At 40.0% G+C, this 15,219-nt stretch overlaps 2 protein-coding genes across 3 annotated transcripts in view; one reads left to right on the forward strand and one right to left on the reverse strand.

Moving 5' to 3' along the window:
* Nucleotides 1-7,965, forward strand: part of foxn1 (forkhead box N1) — a 21,328-nt gene extending 13,363 nt beyond the window's left edge. The window contains exons 2-9 of the mRNA XM_014005314.1: nt 1,456-1,594; nt 2,219-2,494; nt 3,235-3,330; nt 3,496-3,608; nt 3,692-3,788; nt 5,114-5,321; nt 5,452-5,889; nt 7,517-7,965. Coding sequence (XP_013860768.1) covers nt 1,456-1,594; nt 2,219-2,494; nt 3,235-3,330; nt 3,496-3,608; nt 3,692-3,788; nt 5,114-5,321; nt 5,452-5,889; nt 7,517-7,779 — 1,630 coding nt within the window. The 3' untranslated portion in view covers nt 7,780-7,965. The remainder of the gene's footprint in view (nt 1-1,455; nt 1,595-2,218; nt 2,495-3,234; nt 3,331-3,495; nt 3,609-3,691; nt 3,789-5,113; nt 5,322-5,451; nt 5,890-7,516) is intronic.
* Nucleotides 7,966-9,697: 1,732 nt separating this feature from the next.
* Nucleotides 9,698-13,290, reverse strand: unc119a1 (unc-119 lipid binding chaperone a1; the record flags this gene model as incomplete). 2 transcript variants are annotated; one of them, XM_014005318.1, is given in 4 exon segments in its annotated part: nt 9,698-10,912; nt 10,994-11,166; nt 12,916-13,006; nt 13,177-13,290. In XM_014005318.1, coding segments are annotated over 4 exon segments (491 nt in total), but the record flags the coding sequence as incomplete, so codon positions are not given.
* Between the last annotated feature and the right edge of the window lie 1,929 nt (nt 13,291-15,219).

Below are 15,219 nucleotides of genomic sequence, written 5' to 3' on the forward strand. Positions count from 1 at the left end.
ACACACACACACACACACTCACATTACATCAGAGTTGACTTTGTCTGCCTCAGCACTGCTCAGCTTTACGTGACCCGACAGTCCTCATGGTTTGTTGGCAGATTTAATGAGCTTGGTTTTTTTTTTTTTTTTTTTTTTGTCAGGTTTGAAATTTCCTTTGCTGGAACCAGAGCCACGTGTCTCTGGCTGGAATCACTGTCCTCTTCTTCACACCAGCTCAGATGAAGACCCTGACACATGCACGCCCACCTTCGTTCATGTCTTCGTGCACAATCCATGCATGTCTCACAGATTTAAGTGACTCAGACGATATGATACCAGAGGATCTGAATTGCAGTCTGTGATGGCTATGGCAACATTTTTTCAAATAAACCACTTCAGTTTTTCTGAACTTAAGTGGATTTTAGGAAACTTTCACTTTAAGGCTGAGAGTTGACACCTCATGAGTCTAACGGCTTCATCTAGAACGCCCTCCAAAGTTTAACGTCTGCCTTAAAATGTTGGATTTTTCTCACCAGACCAAACTTTAAATCCAACATGGCTCCTTGCACATAAGAAGTGATGATATACTATAAACACATTCACATTATGTTGACAGCTTGTATTGCTGATATCCAGCGGTGGGCACAGTTCCCCTAAAGCACTAAAGCACTAATTAGGGCACTAATTTCCTGACTAGTGCTTTAGGGCTTTTTTAAATTCATTAGTGGATTAGCACTTGCTAAATTTAAAAGCACTGACTAAGGTCTTTAAATGTTGTTGATCAACATTATTGTTCACAGTTGAGGGTGAAAGTTGTCATACATTTTGTTCATATGCGTGTCACCTATCTACAAGGTCACATGTGTCAAACTCAAGGCCCGCGGGCCAAATATGACTCCCATTTGGCCCACCAAGGGCACTAAGTGACAACATTCTGCACACAGTAAATATTGTCTCATGTTGACTCTGAAGAATGTTCATGGTTTGACTGGATTATTTTAGTGCTTTAGAATTAGCTTTAGCTAAAATTTTCAGTGTGTTAGTGCTTTAGAATTAGAGGATCTAAACATTTGAGTTAAGGTTTTAGGGTTAGTACAACTAATATTTCGATTAGTGCTGCCCACCACTGCTGTTATCATTTAGCCACAGTCGCTGGGAACAACAGCGAGCAGATCGTTACCTCGTCCTGACTCCTGGGGTAAAATGGCAGTTTAATGCTGAGTGTTTTCACCAAACATGCAAGAAAATTGAACTGTTCATTCTAAAAGTTCCATTTAATGCACAACTCCACAAAAAAAAAAAATCAAATGTTACGGTTTATTTTTAGTTCAAATCCACCAAACTAAACACGTCTGTTTGTGAATTTTAGAGGTTTCTGTTTCTCATAATTCAAACTGACTGTATGTAATGTACAAACTTTTATTTGTCTCCTTTCAAAACCACTGATCTTCTGTAAACGTTATGTTTCCACAGTGACAGACTTCGGTGCAGAATGTCCCACTCCACCAACTTTTCCCTCTCCAGCAGCAAGTCTCAGACGTCCCACTCTCGGGTCAGTGGGCACGCCTGCGAGGCTCGAGGGACCACCAGCCATCAGATGGAGGAACCTCAGGTACAGATCTGCCCTTTCTGTCTGCAGAAAACTAAACCTGAGCCTATGCAGACAGCTGAAGAGTTTCTGAAACAGATTAGACAATAAATTGCTGCTGCACAGTTATGATAAATAGCATTTGCATGAAACTGTTGTTCTTGTTACCACTGTTCTTCCAACCAGTTTTACTTATTGAACCTGTGATTCTGACGTATGTTTATGAATGAATCAAAAATAATGAAAACTTAAAAAGTAGTTATACTGATTCTTCAAACTGAGATCACTCTCACTGCTGTCCACTGCAGGTAAGATACTGACTTCTCATAAGTAGTTTAAGAAGCCTACTTCAAAAATGATCCCTTTAGGCAAATTGAAGGTGTCGAACTTGTACTCTGTAAGTAGGCGTGTGAGTCACATCAAATCAAATCTCTGGGATTAATCTGCCAAGGAAAAGAAAATTACAAGGTATCAGYTCAGAGGGTTCACATAAACGATCTTAAAATTCTCTTTAATTGTTGGTTTTAAAAAAAACAAGTCAGTTTTAGCACAATTTTTTTTATTAGTATCTCATAAATGAGTGTAATTTGAAATAAAAACCATAAATGCTGTAAAGAGAGGGGCGGTTACGTCTGTTTCCCACCCCAGCAGGAGAGCAACTCTTTCAGCCTGAGGGCCTCAGCTCTGAGCAGGAGGCACAGCACTGATGGGACCGTCAGATCGAGATCAGGACCGGCACGGGGCCACGCCAGCCGCTTCCACCCGTACCGCCGACAGTTCAGCGATGGCACAGCGGAGGCCGAGGACCACCTTCATCAGAACAGCTCTTCCTTCAACGACCTGCAGGAGGTGTGCAGCCCCGACACCTGCTCGTGCAGCAGCGACGTGCCGACCATGTGGGAGCAGTACAACGGCAGCATCCAGGTCTCTGAAACACCATTTATCCCAACGAGGACTTTATTCTGTATGAAGCATGGTTAGATAAAAAAAGAAAGGGCTGAAGTATGGAGGACTGAAACTGACATAATCAAAATTAAAAGCAAAAATACATAAATAAATAAATAAATAAATATACTTAAAATGCACCAATTATTAAAAAAAGTTCTAATTATTGCATTTTAAGAGTATTTATTTATTGGGCCATTTATGTACTTTTGCTTTTAATATTAATTATGTCGGTTTTGGTCCTCCATAAAGTAAAGTCAAAAACTAATATCAAAATGTTTTGGGGCTTCTTTATGATGTGTGTTATACGTTGTAAGATTTTTTAAAATCTGCTTGTTATAATCTGTATCAATGTTTAACTCKGTGAACTCTGACCTCCATTCCCTCAATTCATCAGTGACTTTTTATCAGTTCAGCTCCAAAGCAAAACATAAAGCACAGCCAGGCAGCATGAAACCAGACACTCAGATACCATTTGTTGACTAGATTACATATGAACCAAACAAATCAGAGCTGATGTTCACTCTGAGCTGTAGCTTAAGAGTGTCTTGTTTTGTAGAGAAAACAGTGACACTGGCAACAAGACTACAGAGCAGGAAGATAAAGCAGTCAGCACAACCTATTTAGCATTCATTAACATCTTTCTAAAATTGTTTTTAAAGATTCTCAGCCACACAAGTTCTCTCTAAACAATTAAAAAAATTTCCATGTGTTTGCAGAGTTTGTATACAGAGCCACCGGCTGTACCCGTGGATCCTTACAGCTCCATGACTCCAAGTTTTCCATCCTACAGCTCCGTGAGCCCTCTGCAGCAGGTAAACTGGGTGTGCTGGCTGAATCACAGAGGGCTACATCAGTAGAACACAAATCACAAAACTGGAAGATGTTTTGAATTTATGTTTGAGCGTGTCGCAATTTGTCTACTCGGGTGTTGAAGAACACATAGCTGACGGTTCGTGGTTTTTCTGTGCGCTGCTCAGGTGCCATCGAAGCTGTATCCTGCAGAGAACCAGCCTGACAGCTCTAATTATTCCCACCACAGTCAGGAGAGCAGCACACAGTCCCTCTTCCCCAAACCCATTTACTCCTACAGGTAACATCGCTCCATTATCTGATCATCTGGAGGAGGATGTAGTTCCACCTACTAACGTGAGCATATCTTCTTCATCACTGCAGCATCTTGATCTTTATGGCTCTGAAGAACAGTAAAACAGGAAGTCTGCCTGTCAGCGAGATCTACAGCTTCATGACAGAACATTTTCCTTACTTCAAGGTAAACAACAATCTGTTTTTAATATGAATCATTGAAGCAAATGCTTGGATCGTCAAAAAAATGTGGTAGCATGAGAGAAAAACCCTTTTGTTTTGTCAACACACACACACACACACACACACACACACACACACACACACACACACACAAAACAAAAACGTGCATTTCTGGTCCAATACAGACACCACCACCTTAGTTGTAGCCCGTAGCGAAAAGGTTTTGTCCAGGCTTCTGCGTTGAAGCGGATATCAATTACATCCATAAAAATACCTGCCACAGCTACACATGCCATTCTGTCAAAGAAGTGGCTTGCAGATGTGAAAGTGTTATAAATCTATAACCTGGTGCATTAATATTAATATTTTAAAAAAGGGCAGCTGCAGGGTTGAAGCTCCGTTTGAACCCTGATAATCGAAAAGATTCCAGCAAACTGCAAATCAAATAAGTCAGAGAGACTTTTGGAAAGAGCTCAAATATTTCCCAACATWCATATTCAAGGAGGCACCTTATAGGCAGCCTGGGAGCCCACCGGCTACAGACTAAACACACAGGAAGGTGTCTGATTATTGAAATGACTGTATTGATGGCGGATTTCCAAACAGGTGCCTGGTAGATGGGCTGCAGGGTCAGAAAATGATAAAAGAACCACTTCAGAGAAAGTCACATGCATGTTTAAATGCATTAAAAGAGCGTAAAAAAATCCCTGCATATTGCCAAGTATGTTTCCCTTCAGATCAGCTCAGTGGGCACTTGTTATGGCACGCAGGAATACGTACCTGCCAAAACAGACACGGGCAAAGATTAATCTACATTGTTTCAATCATTTCTGGAAGGTTATTGCAGTCCTTCTGTTACTTGATGGATGGTAAGTAGTTTGTAAAAACCTTTATAATTTACTTTAGCAAAGCAATGAGTTTTTTTAAATTCCAAAAATGTATGACTATATATTTTAATTAAACATTTTCAGCTGCATAGTTGCATTGAAGGCAGTCTGAGTGGGTCCAAAGTGAGCTGAAACATATTGAGTTTATTTACMTCTTCAAGTTCTACAGAAGGTCCTTAATCACATATTCATTTAAAAACAGCTGTGTTGGAGCAGTGCAGATAGTGGCCCTCAAGGTCCAGGATTGGATCCCCTCTGGTCCAGTGTTCTGTCAGATAATACTTATCAGCTTAAAGAGGCTAAAATCTTTGCCCAGGCTAGGCTAATGGCTAGCCCATTAAGAGCTTGCGTTTCTTTTTCAGTTTTATAGAACATTTTTTAAAATGACATACCAGTGTGAAAAGAATTGACTTAACGTTAAACTGCCCCCCTCTGTGTTCAGACGGCCCCTGACGGATGGAAGAACTCGGTGCGGCACAACCTCTCCCTGAACAAGTGCTTTGAGAAGGTGGAGAACAAAAACGGGATCACTTCCCGCAAAGGTTGCCTCTGGGCTCTCAACCCGGCCAAGGTGGAGAAGATGCAGGATGAGCTGCACAAGTGGCGTCGCAAAGACCCCCTGACTGTCCGCAGGAGCATGGCGAGGCCGGGTGGGTTCAAAAGTGCCAAAAAATGTGACGTTAAAACTGAGGTTTTACAGGAAATCCATTTAACGCATTTGAAATCAAATCTGTGGTTTAAAGTCATCAAAGCTGCATGCCACTTTTGTTTTAAATGCAGRAGACCTCGATCGTCTACTGGGAGAAAAGCCGGACAAACTGAGATCRTTGCCACCTTACAGCTCCAGAGGGGGCCCCATGTACAGCCCGACCTCATCGCCTTTAGCTCCCGCCCAGCCTCGGTCCACAGGCCAGCACTTTCAGTCCTCTCAGTACGCCCACATTCAGCGACCCTTCCACCTTCCTCCTGCAGCTGCTCAGCCCGGCAGCTCCTCCGCTCTGTACTCACCCTGTGGACAGCAGCCGACAGCCGGCCTCCCATCAGCCGACAGATCTCTGAACTCACCGGTGGCGGGAAAAAGGCCACACATTTATAATGTCGGCATGCCGACTGAGTTCGGTGTGGGTCCGAGGTGCTTGCAGGACCTACTGCAGGAGGGAGACACCAGTTACGACATCGACACACTAAACCCGAGTCTAACTGACCTGCCGCTGCAAGGTAAGGCAGTCACACGCAAACAACWTTCTGAAAAATACATAAACAGGATGTGTTCAGCTGACCTAATCTGACATTGGATTTTATAGTTAAATTCACAAAGCTTATCTCTTTTTCATATTGAGAACTAGAAAATTTCCTTTTAGATGTAAGTAAAAACTGACATATTAACATTGCAATGTAAGGCAAAGACTTCAGTCTAATTTTTACCACCTCAGTTTAGTTCAAAGCTGCTGGGTAAAAYACACACACTGGTTCAGATTCATGGCTCATGTTATACTTTATAATTACTACCAGCTTCCGCAGAAGGGACGATAATGTCCTAAATAATTCTAGCTAAAAAAAAAAACACAAACAAAAGTGCTACGCCCTACTAACCGACAGTTTAAGTGGGAGTGACTCATGCTGACAATATACTAATAAGCTTTTCAAATGTGAGAATGTGACCTAGCAAGGTAATTAGTCCACTTAAAACAATATACACACACGCACATAACTTTAGAACATTACAGTAAACGTTACATTTCAGTTAAAATAAACATGGCCTTTCAGCTTACCTGTGTGAAGGGACTTAAGTTTTAAATATAGCTGTTAGCACCACCTGGCTAATGGTATTTTATGCTTGTGGTGCCCAATCCTCTCAAAACTGCACTTTCTGTTTTAGAGCTGAGTGCTCCAATACACCTGATTCAAATGATTACCTCCATGGTAAGTCATGGGCTATGTTCACACTGCAGGTTGTATTGCTCAATTCTGACTTTTTGAAGAAAAAAAAATTAGATTTTATTTTTGGGCATGAAAGTTCACATTGCATTTTAAATGCGACCTTCATCTGGCTCCATTGTGAACTCTATGGCAGTGATGTGACCCTCTCACAGTCTCATTCAGCTGGCTGTTTGTTTACAGAGTTAGCATGAATGCTACTTTTAGCATGTCGACTCTGAAGTTGTTGTTCAATAAGAGCCAATTAAATAATTATTTGACATGCTTGTTTAGTTCAGCGTTTMTATCTGAACCTGTCTCCGATAAGATACACTTTAACGATCATCCACCTCACTGATTAAAAATTCGGATCGAATGGGACATGTCCATTCAGACTGCAGTCACTTTGAAAAACACCAGTTATATATATCCAACTCAGTATCACATGCTGAAACGGCCTGGGTCGGATTTGAAAAAATTGGATTTGTCGCGTTCAAACTGTCAAAAACAGTCAGATGTGGTTTGCATGGGGCAAAAAAAAAAAAAAAATCTGATTTGGGTCGCATTTGCTTGCAATGTGAACATAGCCATGAAGTTCAGCAGAAACTTGGTGACGACCAGTAAATTAAAGCAGGTGTGTTGACGCAGCTGAACTGCTATCAAAGGTTGGAGCTTTGGGTTTGCTTTCAAACTGGTTAACATCTGCTCTGGAATAAGTCTCAGTCTGACTTTTTATCATTCAAACATGACGACATTTCTCTAATTCTCAAAACTGAAATCCCTTTGACTGCTGTCTACTGCAGGTAAGATACTTACTCATTAGAGCACTTAAGAAAACCATTTAAAACCCCTCAAAGTGTCCCATCAAAAGGCTCTTTTCACTGCGATATTTAAATGATTCAGCAGCTCTTTCTTCGTGTCTCTGCAGAGAACTTGTGGGAAGAGTTAAGGGAGGACACCACCACCGCTTTTGTCCTACAGGACCAYTACATCCAGACCGGCTGTGCACAAGTCTCGCCTCCCTTCATTCACACATCAGTGGGGGTTGCAGGTGATTTTTGTAAAAATGAGTATGAAGACGACGACGCTGACAGAAGCTACTGGAATGGACATCATCCTGTGGGTTATTCAGGAATGGAGAGTTTTGCTGGTTATCTGGCCTCMTGCACTACATCTGTCTCCTTAATGTAAAACCTTTGGACCATCAGTTGTGTGTGACCCTAAAAGAAGAACAACATTGGAGGCAGTATTTTATGACTCTGTCAGACACTTTGTGCATCAAATATTTCAGCTAAATGTCTTTATGTTTTCATAATAATTTACTTCCCCGTTTTTTTATTTAATACCCTCAAACCTTTATAAGTAACACATGATACAGCCCAGTATGTGCTTGGTACTTACAGGGTAGGTAAGTATCACTTACATACAGTACAGACTGTACATACTCATTTAGTACCAGTTGCATGCTTTATCCTGTAAATACTCTTCAAGTACYAGAAATGTACATGATAAGTACCTTGCATGTAACTGGTACGTAGCTACCAGAAATGTTRATAAGTACCAGGTACATGCAAGAACTTACCCTAAATGAAATGTTGGATTTACTTAACCATRTTATGTTACCTGGTTCCACTTAACTGAGTTGAGTAAATTCAAAGCAATATACCGTTTTTTTAACCAAAGAACATGAGTATGTTGCTTTGAATTTACTCAACTCAGTTAAGTGGAACCAGGTAACATAACATGGTTAAGTAAATCCAACATTTCATTTTTAGTGTCTGATAAGTACCAGGTGCATACAAGGTACATACCTTATACATATTCTGTAACTATCAGGTACATACATGATAAGTAGCTCATATGTACCTGGTATTTACAGAGTACATACCAGGTATATACTCTGTAAGTACCAGTTAAGTATCAGGTACATACAAGGTGCATAATCTGTACATTCTCAGTAAGTACCAACTGCATGCAAGGTACATACCCTATACATATTCTGTAACTACCAGGTTACACACGATACATACCTCCAGATACGTGCATGCCCAGAAAGTATCAGGTACGTGCTGCATATATAATCAGTGTATACCAAAGACACACTCTGTAAGCACCAGGTCAGAGTCCAGTATCTGTACAAGATAGGTACCTAGTAAGTAAGTACCCAGTTTATACTAGAAGTTTGTAATTGATATGTACCCTGTTTGCACCAGGCACACACCCAGTACGTCTGYAACTAGTACTCTGTAAGTACTATGGATGTACCCTGCTGTAATATGTGATGCTAGCTCTTTGTTATACCATGATATTTTAACACTAATCACAAATGTGATAACAGAAAACAYGACAGAATTTGTTCATTTAAAACCTGTCCTTTCTTGATGAAATGTTTGTTAATAAATTTATTTGTGCGATTATTTATTGATGTCTGACAAACTGTTTTTTCTCTGATGGAAAAATGTCCTTTTTTATTTTATCCTCTAAAATTATTATTTTATCAGTTTATCAGTTCATTTAAAAAAGAAACACACCAGTGTTTACTGCACAAGAGTGGTTATAATCACAATTTAAATGTTTAAATCACATTTAGGGATGCTGAAAATGATTTACAGCATACACGTTATAAACAAACCTTATCTTTTGTTTAATTTTCTTACATCAGATTTTATATTTTTTGCCCAGGGAAGTGACATCAGTTGTTTAGGACTGAGGACCAAAAATAAGGTTTTTCTGACAAACTTGACAGTCGTTCTCATGACAACTGTGCAGTAAGACTATTGTCACAGAAGATGGCAGCAAAAACATTAATGAACACTGATGGTTGAATAAAAGGAAACATTTTCAATTTAAGCCTTTTTTATATTATTACTTTAGTATTTATGTTAACCACAAAACCTGAAAACCATGAGTATCATTAAAGTGCTGAGAATCATTAAAGTAGCAAAAAAGTTATTTGTTATTTGTTAAAGTCATCATTTTTAACACATTTCATTTTATTCAAAATAATAAAAACAAAAAAACAACAACACTAAACTGTCTTTCTATTTATCAATAAAYGATCCTTTCTGAATGTTTATATTTTTTATCTATGTGTAAACAAACATATAACGAGTTTGCAAAAAAATATTTTTTATTGCATTGATGTCATTTATGACAAAACTTTACATTCTTTCCCCACCATTTTACAGTTAAAACATTTATCATAATTAAAAGTTTACASAGTGTAAAGTGTCTGATATCAAAACTGTTTCCTGACTTTTATCTAACATGTTTTCTGACTCTTCAAGAAAAGGCTATTCATTAAAAAATACTCCTGATGTACACGAAGATAAAAACAAACAACATTCACAAGGACAGAGTACTCATTCAGCTAAATTCTTCAGAGATGTGTTATATTTCTATACATTTAAGAGTAAAAATGCTCCTATCTAAACTATAAATATAATTTAAACTTAGCACAAAAAGTAAGTAATTTTGTGTTTGGTTGATTTATTTTCTTGTTAATAATAAATGTTCAAATGAGCAGGAGGAGCCTGGCTTTTGTGGCTGTGTATGGTTCTTCCACGTGCTATGACAGCTCTTGTTTATTCAATAAATGAAATCTTGATTGCCAAAATGTCTTGTKTCTTCTGACTTTAATCCTTAAATCCAAAAATAAAATAAGATAAAAATGAACAAACAATAGTTAATTGAAGAAAAAGCTCTTTAACATTTGCTGAGAATTTATCTTCGCAAAATCTGCCAATATTTTGCCTTTATTGCCAAGAAACATCATCTTATCAAAGAAAATATCGACCAAATACAAATTTCCTTTCTTTTTGTGCTCTGTTAACTCAGAATGCTTTAAAAAATGAACTCATTTTATCTTCCACTGCACGTTTGAACCTCTCAACTCGTTTTTTCTTCATTTTAAGACAAATAAAATGAACAATTCTCCCCTGATGATCAAGTGGTACTCGACATTATGTACAGACGCCGCATGTGTTTGCTGCCCACACGCTCGCTCGTGTTCAAACCGATGATGAAACTGGCAGAATTTCCTGTTCCTGCAAAGAAAAAGAGGCGAACGGAGGAATCTGATTGGGCCAGGCAGCAGAGTCCCTGAATGAAAATGTGTGGATCTGAGAGGAGTGAGAGGACAGGAGTTATTGCCAGTGATTAGTTCATCACTTCATGTGAAAAATGTCCTCAACTGCGCAGACAAGGTCTTCCTACGGCCCCCCACTGTAGGAATAATCTGCTTTGTTGTGCATCACCAGCTTGTTGTCCACAAAGTAGAAGCTGTCAGATTGTGTCTCGTAGGGATGTTGGATCATCTCGCGCACTGGGAAACAAGAGCATAAAAACCTTTAATCCTCCCCTGTGGGTTAGGAATGTGTTTGTTTTTTCGAGATGAGACACTCACTGATGTCCTCGGACAGCGTGGGGAACTCGTAAATGTGCTCGCACGTGTTCTTGCTGCTGGGCATACAGAAGCCGAACTCAAAATCGAAGCTCTTTAGCAGCTGGTCGCGGAAGTAGTGCCTCTCAATCATGCGGAAGTTGTTGATGGGGGCGTCTCCCACCGTGAACTCCACTCTGCAGCGACACAAGCAGAAAATACAATTATTTATGATGATTATAGCCATTCTGGTCAAAACCTGTWGCTCACATTTTGTGTAAACTCGTGAGTTGTGTTGAACATGGTTTATTCTTCACAATTTTATTTTCAGTTGATGATGAGGACTTAGAGGAGAAAGATTTGCTGCTTCTGTTGTTAACTCAGGAACAGTTTCTGACAGAGTGCTGTCCGTTTGAAGCGCAGTCCCTTCGACCAGCTCAGCCACAGAGAGCCGCCTGTGTCTCCACGCTGTCTCCTTCAAGCACAAAAAATGTGCAGTCTCCTTCAACAAGTCAATGGACCATCTTTGAAAGAATTATTTGATCATCTTTATAGGTTTTGTCTGGAACAACTGTAAAGATGGCTTTATTTTTGGGGTGAATATGGTGACAGAAGGTGGGTGTTCATCCTGTAACTGGTGGGTTGCTGGTTTGAATCCCCACTCCGTCTGTCTCAGATGTTGTGTCCTTGGGCAAGACACTTTACCCGCCTTTGCTTTGGTTAGCGGGGATGGATAATGAACCCAAATGAGTGGGGGCCATGTGAGTGGACTCATTAATCTTCCCAAAAAGACACTGAGCTTTAATCAAACCTTTGCATCCCTCAGATGAAGGACAGGTTAGAAACACTCAGTGTTCTGAGCTTCTCAGGATCCATAAAGGGGTCCCCAAGAATTTTTTCCCTTTGACTGCTCAGAGCCAGGCAGTGGCCTAAGTAGTGCAAATAGGTCTCTAATTCAACGCCACAAGCATCACACAGACCACTGTCATGGAGTCCCATCAACGTTTTGTGGCGGTTAAGCAGATTGTGCCCWGTTAGAACTCCAACCAGTGTGCTTAAATTTTTCCTGGTCAGGGTGATCAGAGCTTTCCCAAACCCAAGATTTGGGACATTTATCAGTTCACATGCCTGTCTACAGGCCTGTAGTCTGTTGTTGAAATACATACAACAGGCTCTGGTCTTCTTCACTCGTCTTGCCTGCTGGTTGTGGTCAGAGGACCTAGTGGCTGCGATGTATGGCAGCCTTGCCTCTGGCAGCCATGGCCACAATGTAGCTGACCACCTTCAGTGAGTGAATGTGTGTATGAATGGGTGAATGTCCGTAGATTTGGGATTTTTGGGCGCTATATAAGTTCAGGCCACTTTTATTCCAACTTCCTCTGCCATCTGAATGAGAGCTGTGCACTCCAACCACTTTTCCGTCTAAACCAGTCACAAAGTTCTGACCAATCATGCAACCCTTGGCTGTGAGGAGATAGCTCTGACAGGGGCGGTTGTGCACAGAACTGGTGTTTGTGAGTTTGAACAAAAAAAGAGCAAATTTTCGTCACACAACCACGTCAGCGAGACAAAAAAAAATTGGCACTTCTCAATGAGTGTAAACCAGCTGTTAGCTCCGAATAATGTGTTAGGAAAAACTCTCAGCTACTACCGCAGAAACTTTTAGCTCTATAGCTGTAAAAGATGACAGATCTTTGTGATTATCCRTGTTGTGCTGCTCGGTTGTGTTTCAGACCCTCTGTCAGTCGCAGAGCAGGAGTGTGATGGTGGACAGAAGCTCTGACAGGTTTCTGCTGTGTGACTCATTTACTGGGCTGTACTGTGTGTGTGTGTGTGTTCACACAGACGCCTGTACACGTCCTACATCCGGCCCTCTACATCCCACAGTGATCTCACACAGTCTCCTGTGTCCTTCAGGTGAAAAGAAGCAACACACGCTGACTTACGTGGCTCCGACCTGCCGCAGCTGCAGGAAGGCTGGGCTAAACTGGTATCGGACGAAACGCCCGGCGGTGGGGTCGCAGTGTTTTAGACCTCCTGCTAACAACAATAAAACATAAAAAATACATTTAATACATTTAGTTCCAGTGAGTAAGACAATGTAAAGCTTACCATAAGTAGAATTACATGATATTTTATCTGTTTTCTAAGCTATTTATTTATAATTTCATTAAAAAAGGAGCTCGTCTGTGAGCTTTGGGTTGGACCTGGTGCTGGAGGTTTGGTGATCTCAAACAGGACTGTCCCCGTCTCCATGTCACGGATTTTAAACCGGGTGAAGTCGATCATGTGGACGTTTTCTTCTGGCGAACAAAGATAATCTAAAACAAACAAACAGATAATCAAAAGTGACATATTTCATTTACTGATGTCAAAGTAAATTGTTGTAAAGCTGCATCTCTCAGAAATGTCACCGTGCTGTATAATAAACTTGAAAAAAAAACTTTATGGAAGGACAAAAGCCTTACGAGTACTTTGGTGCACACTTCAAACGTTTTCAGGGGGAAAAAAGAAGAAAAAAAAATCTTGCATGATCAGATACTGCTCAAAGTATGTGTCGTGGATGACWCGCAGCTACTACCACACATACACAAATACACACACTTGCTGACTCTCAGCAGCTGCAACAAATGTTTCCCAAGCAATCAAACTTTGTATTAGTTTCTCCAAATGTTTTTGGGTGGTTGGATTCAGTCTTGTTGGCGCTGAATGTGTGTGTGTGTGTGTGTGTGTGTGTGTGTGTGTGCATGCTTAGTCGTGTGTGAGACACTCCCTTCCCAATAGAGCAGGATTAGACCTAAGAGGCTTATTGTTTTTTTTACCATCACATGGAGCCACAGATTTTAAAACAAATGCACACAAGTTTTTGTTTCTACCCATGTTAGGATATTTTTTGATTTTGATTCATTCCTGCAGTCTGACCCTGATCTTTAACTTAGGTCACTAAACCCAAAAGGGATCTTCCCTTGTATTAGTACTGAACTCTGGTCTCAATAAGAACTACAGTCCAGACAGGGTGCACACACCAGAAAATAACTCAAAAGGTAACAAAAACCACTCTCACACACTGAATCAATAAACAGTTGTTAGTGTGAGTTTTTGGAAATTGAGTGACTGAAGCTAAAAAGTTTGATTTATTTATTTACTGGAAGCTGTATTATTCAGAGAAGTGATTAATCTAAATCGTCACCCCAGTTCAACCCTTTAATAAACCTTATGAACATTTTTAAACAGCACCGTAAGGAGATTACACAGAACTGAGTTCATAAAAATAAATTCTCAGACACCGTTAATCTCATTACCCTACAGCTTATTCACTGTTTACAACTTAAAAATAATCATACAAAAGCTTCCATATGTAAGAAAAGATGAATATTTAGTTCTCTTTATCTGAACTTTTGTAGTATTTTTGTACAAAAACAAGACAAAGAATTCAAGTTTATGTTTTGCAAACAGAAAGACATGCAACATAAAAGGAAACCTAATGAACACACTTGGTGAGTAGACAAATACAAGAGGGCGGGACCGTCTGGAGCAACTGAGAGGAGCAGGAATGACACAAAGACAACACTGACTGACACATGGGGCACAGGGGAGTGAAAATAAACACAGGAACAACAAAAGATCCCAAATCCAGAACAACCAAAAGACAACAAGAACCCGGATCCTGACAGTTTAAAATACAGATAGAAACACATTCAACTGCAGCCACTGCAGAGATGTTGAACATATCGATACATCAATCCTGTTACTGTGCGTTTGATAAAAATTACTTTATTACTTAAATAAAAATGAAGTTTAATAGGCCAGAGATTCTCAAAGTCTATATTTAACGGTTTAAATCTGATGTCAAAAGTAGAACCAATAAACAATTTTTACAACCAAAACAATAAACACCACTTGCCTCAGCTCCTCAGTAAAGAGTAATGACTGTGTTCAGTTAAATATTTTAGAAAATTTAAATTAAATGAGAATAACTTAACTAGCATGCATCAAAAGAAAAAAATGTTTTTGCCACAGAAGAAACACATGAAATCAGAGGTCTTCATTCCAGCTCATGACCCACAGTCCTGCATGTTTTAGCTGTTTCCCTGCTTCAACACACCTGATTCAAATAATTAAATGACCCACTCAGAATGTCATCAGGTTTRACAGAAGCCTGTCAATCACAATCTTTTCAGTCAGGAGCTGAAGCAGGCAAACATTTAAAACATGCAGGACAGAGTTGAAGAGCTCTGCGTTAAATAAGG

This window comes from Austrofundulus limnaeus, unplaced genomic scaffold (assembly GCF_001266775.1).
Source record: "Austrofundulus limnaeus strain Quisiro unplaced genomic scaffold, Austrofundulus_limnaeus-1.0 Scaffold29, whole genome shotgun sequence".
Taxonomy (NCBI): Eukaryota; Metazoa; Chordata; class Actinopteri; order Cyprinodontiformes; family Rivulidae; genus Austrofundulus; species Austrofundulus limnaeus.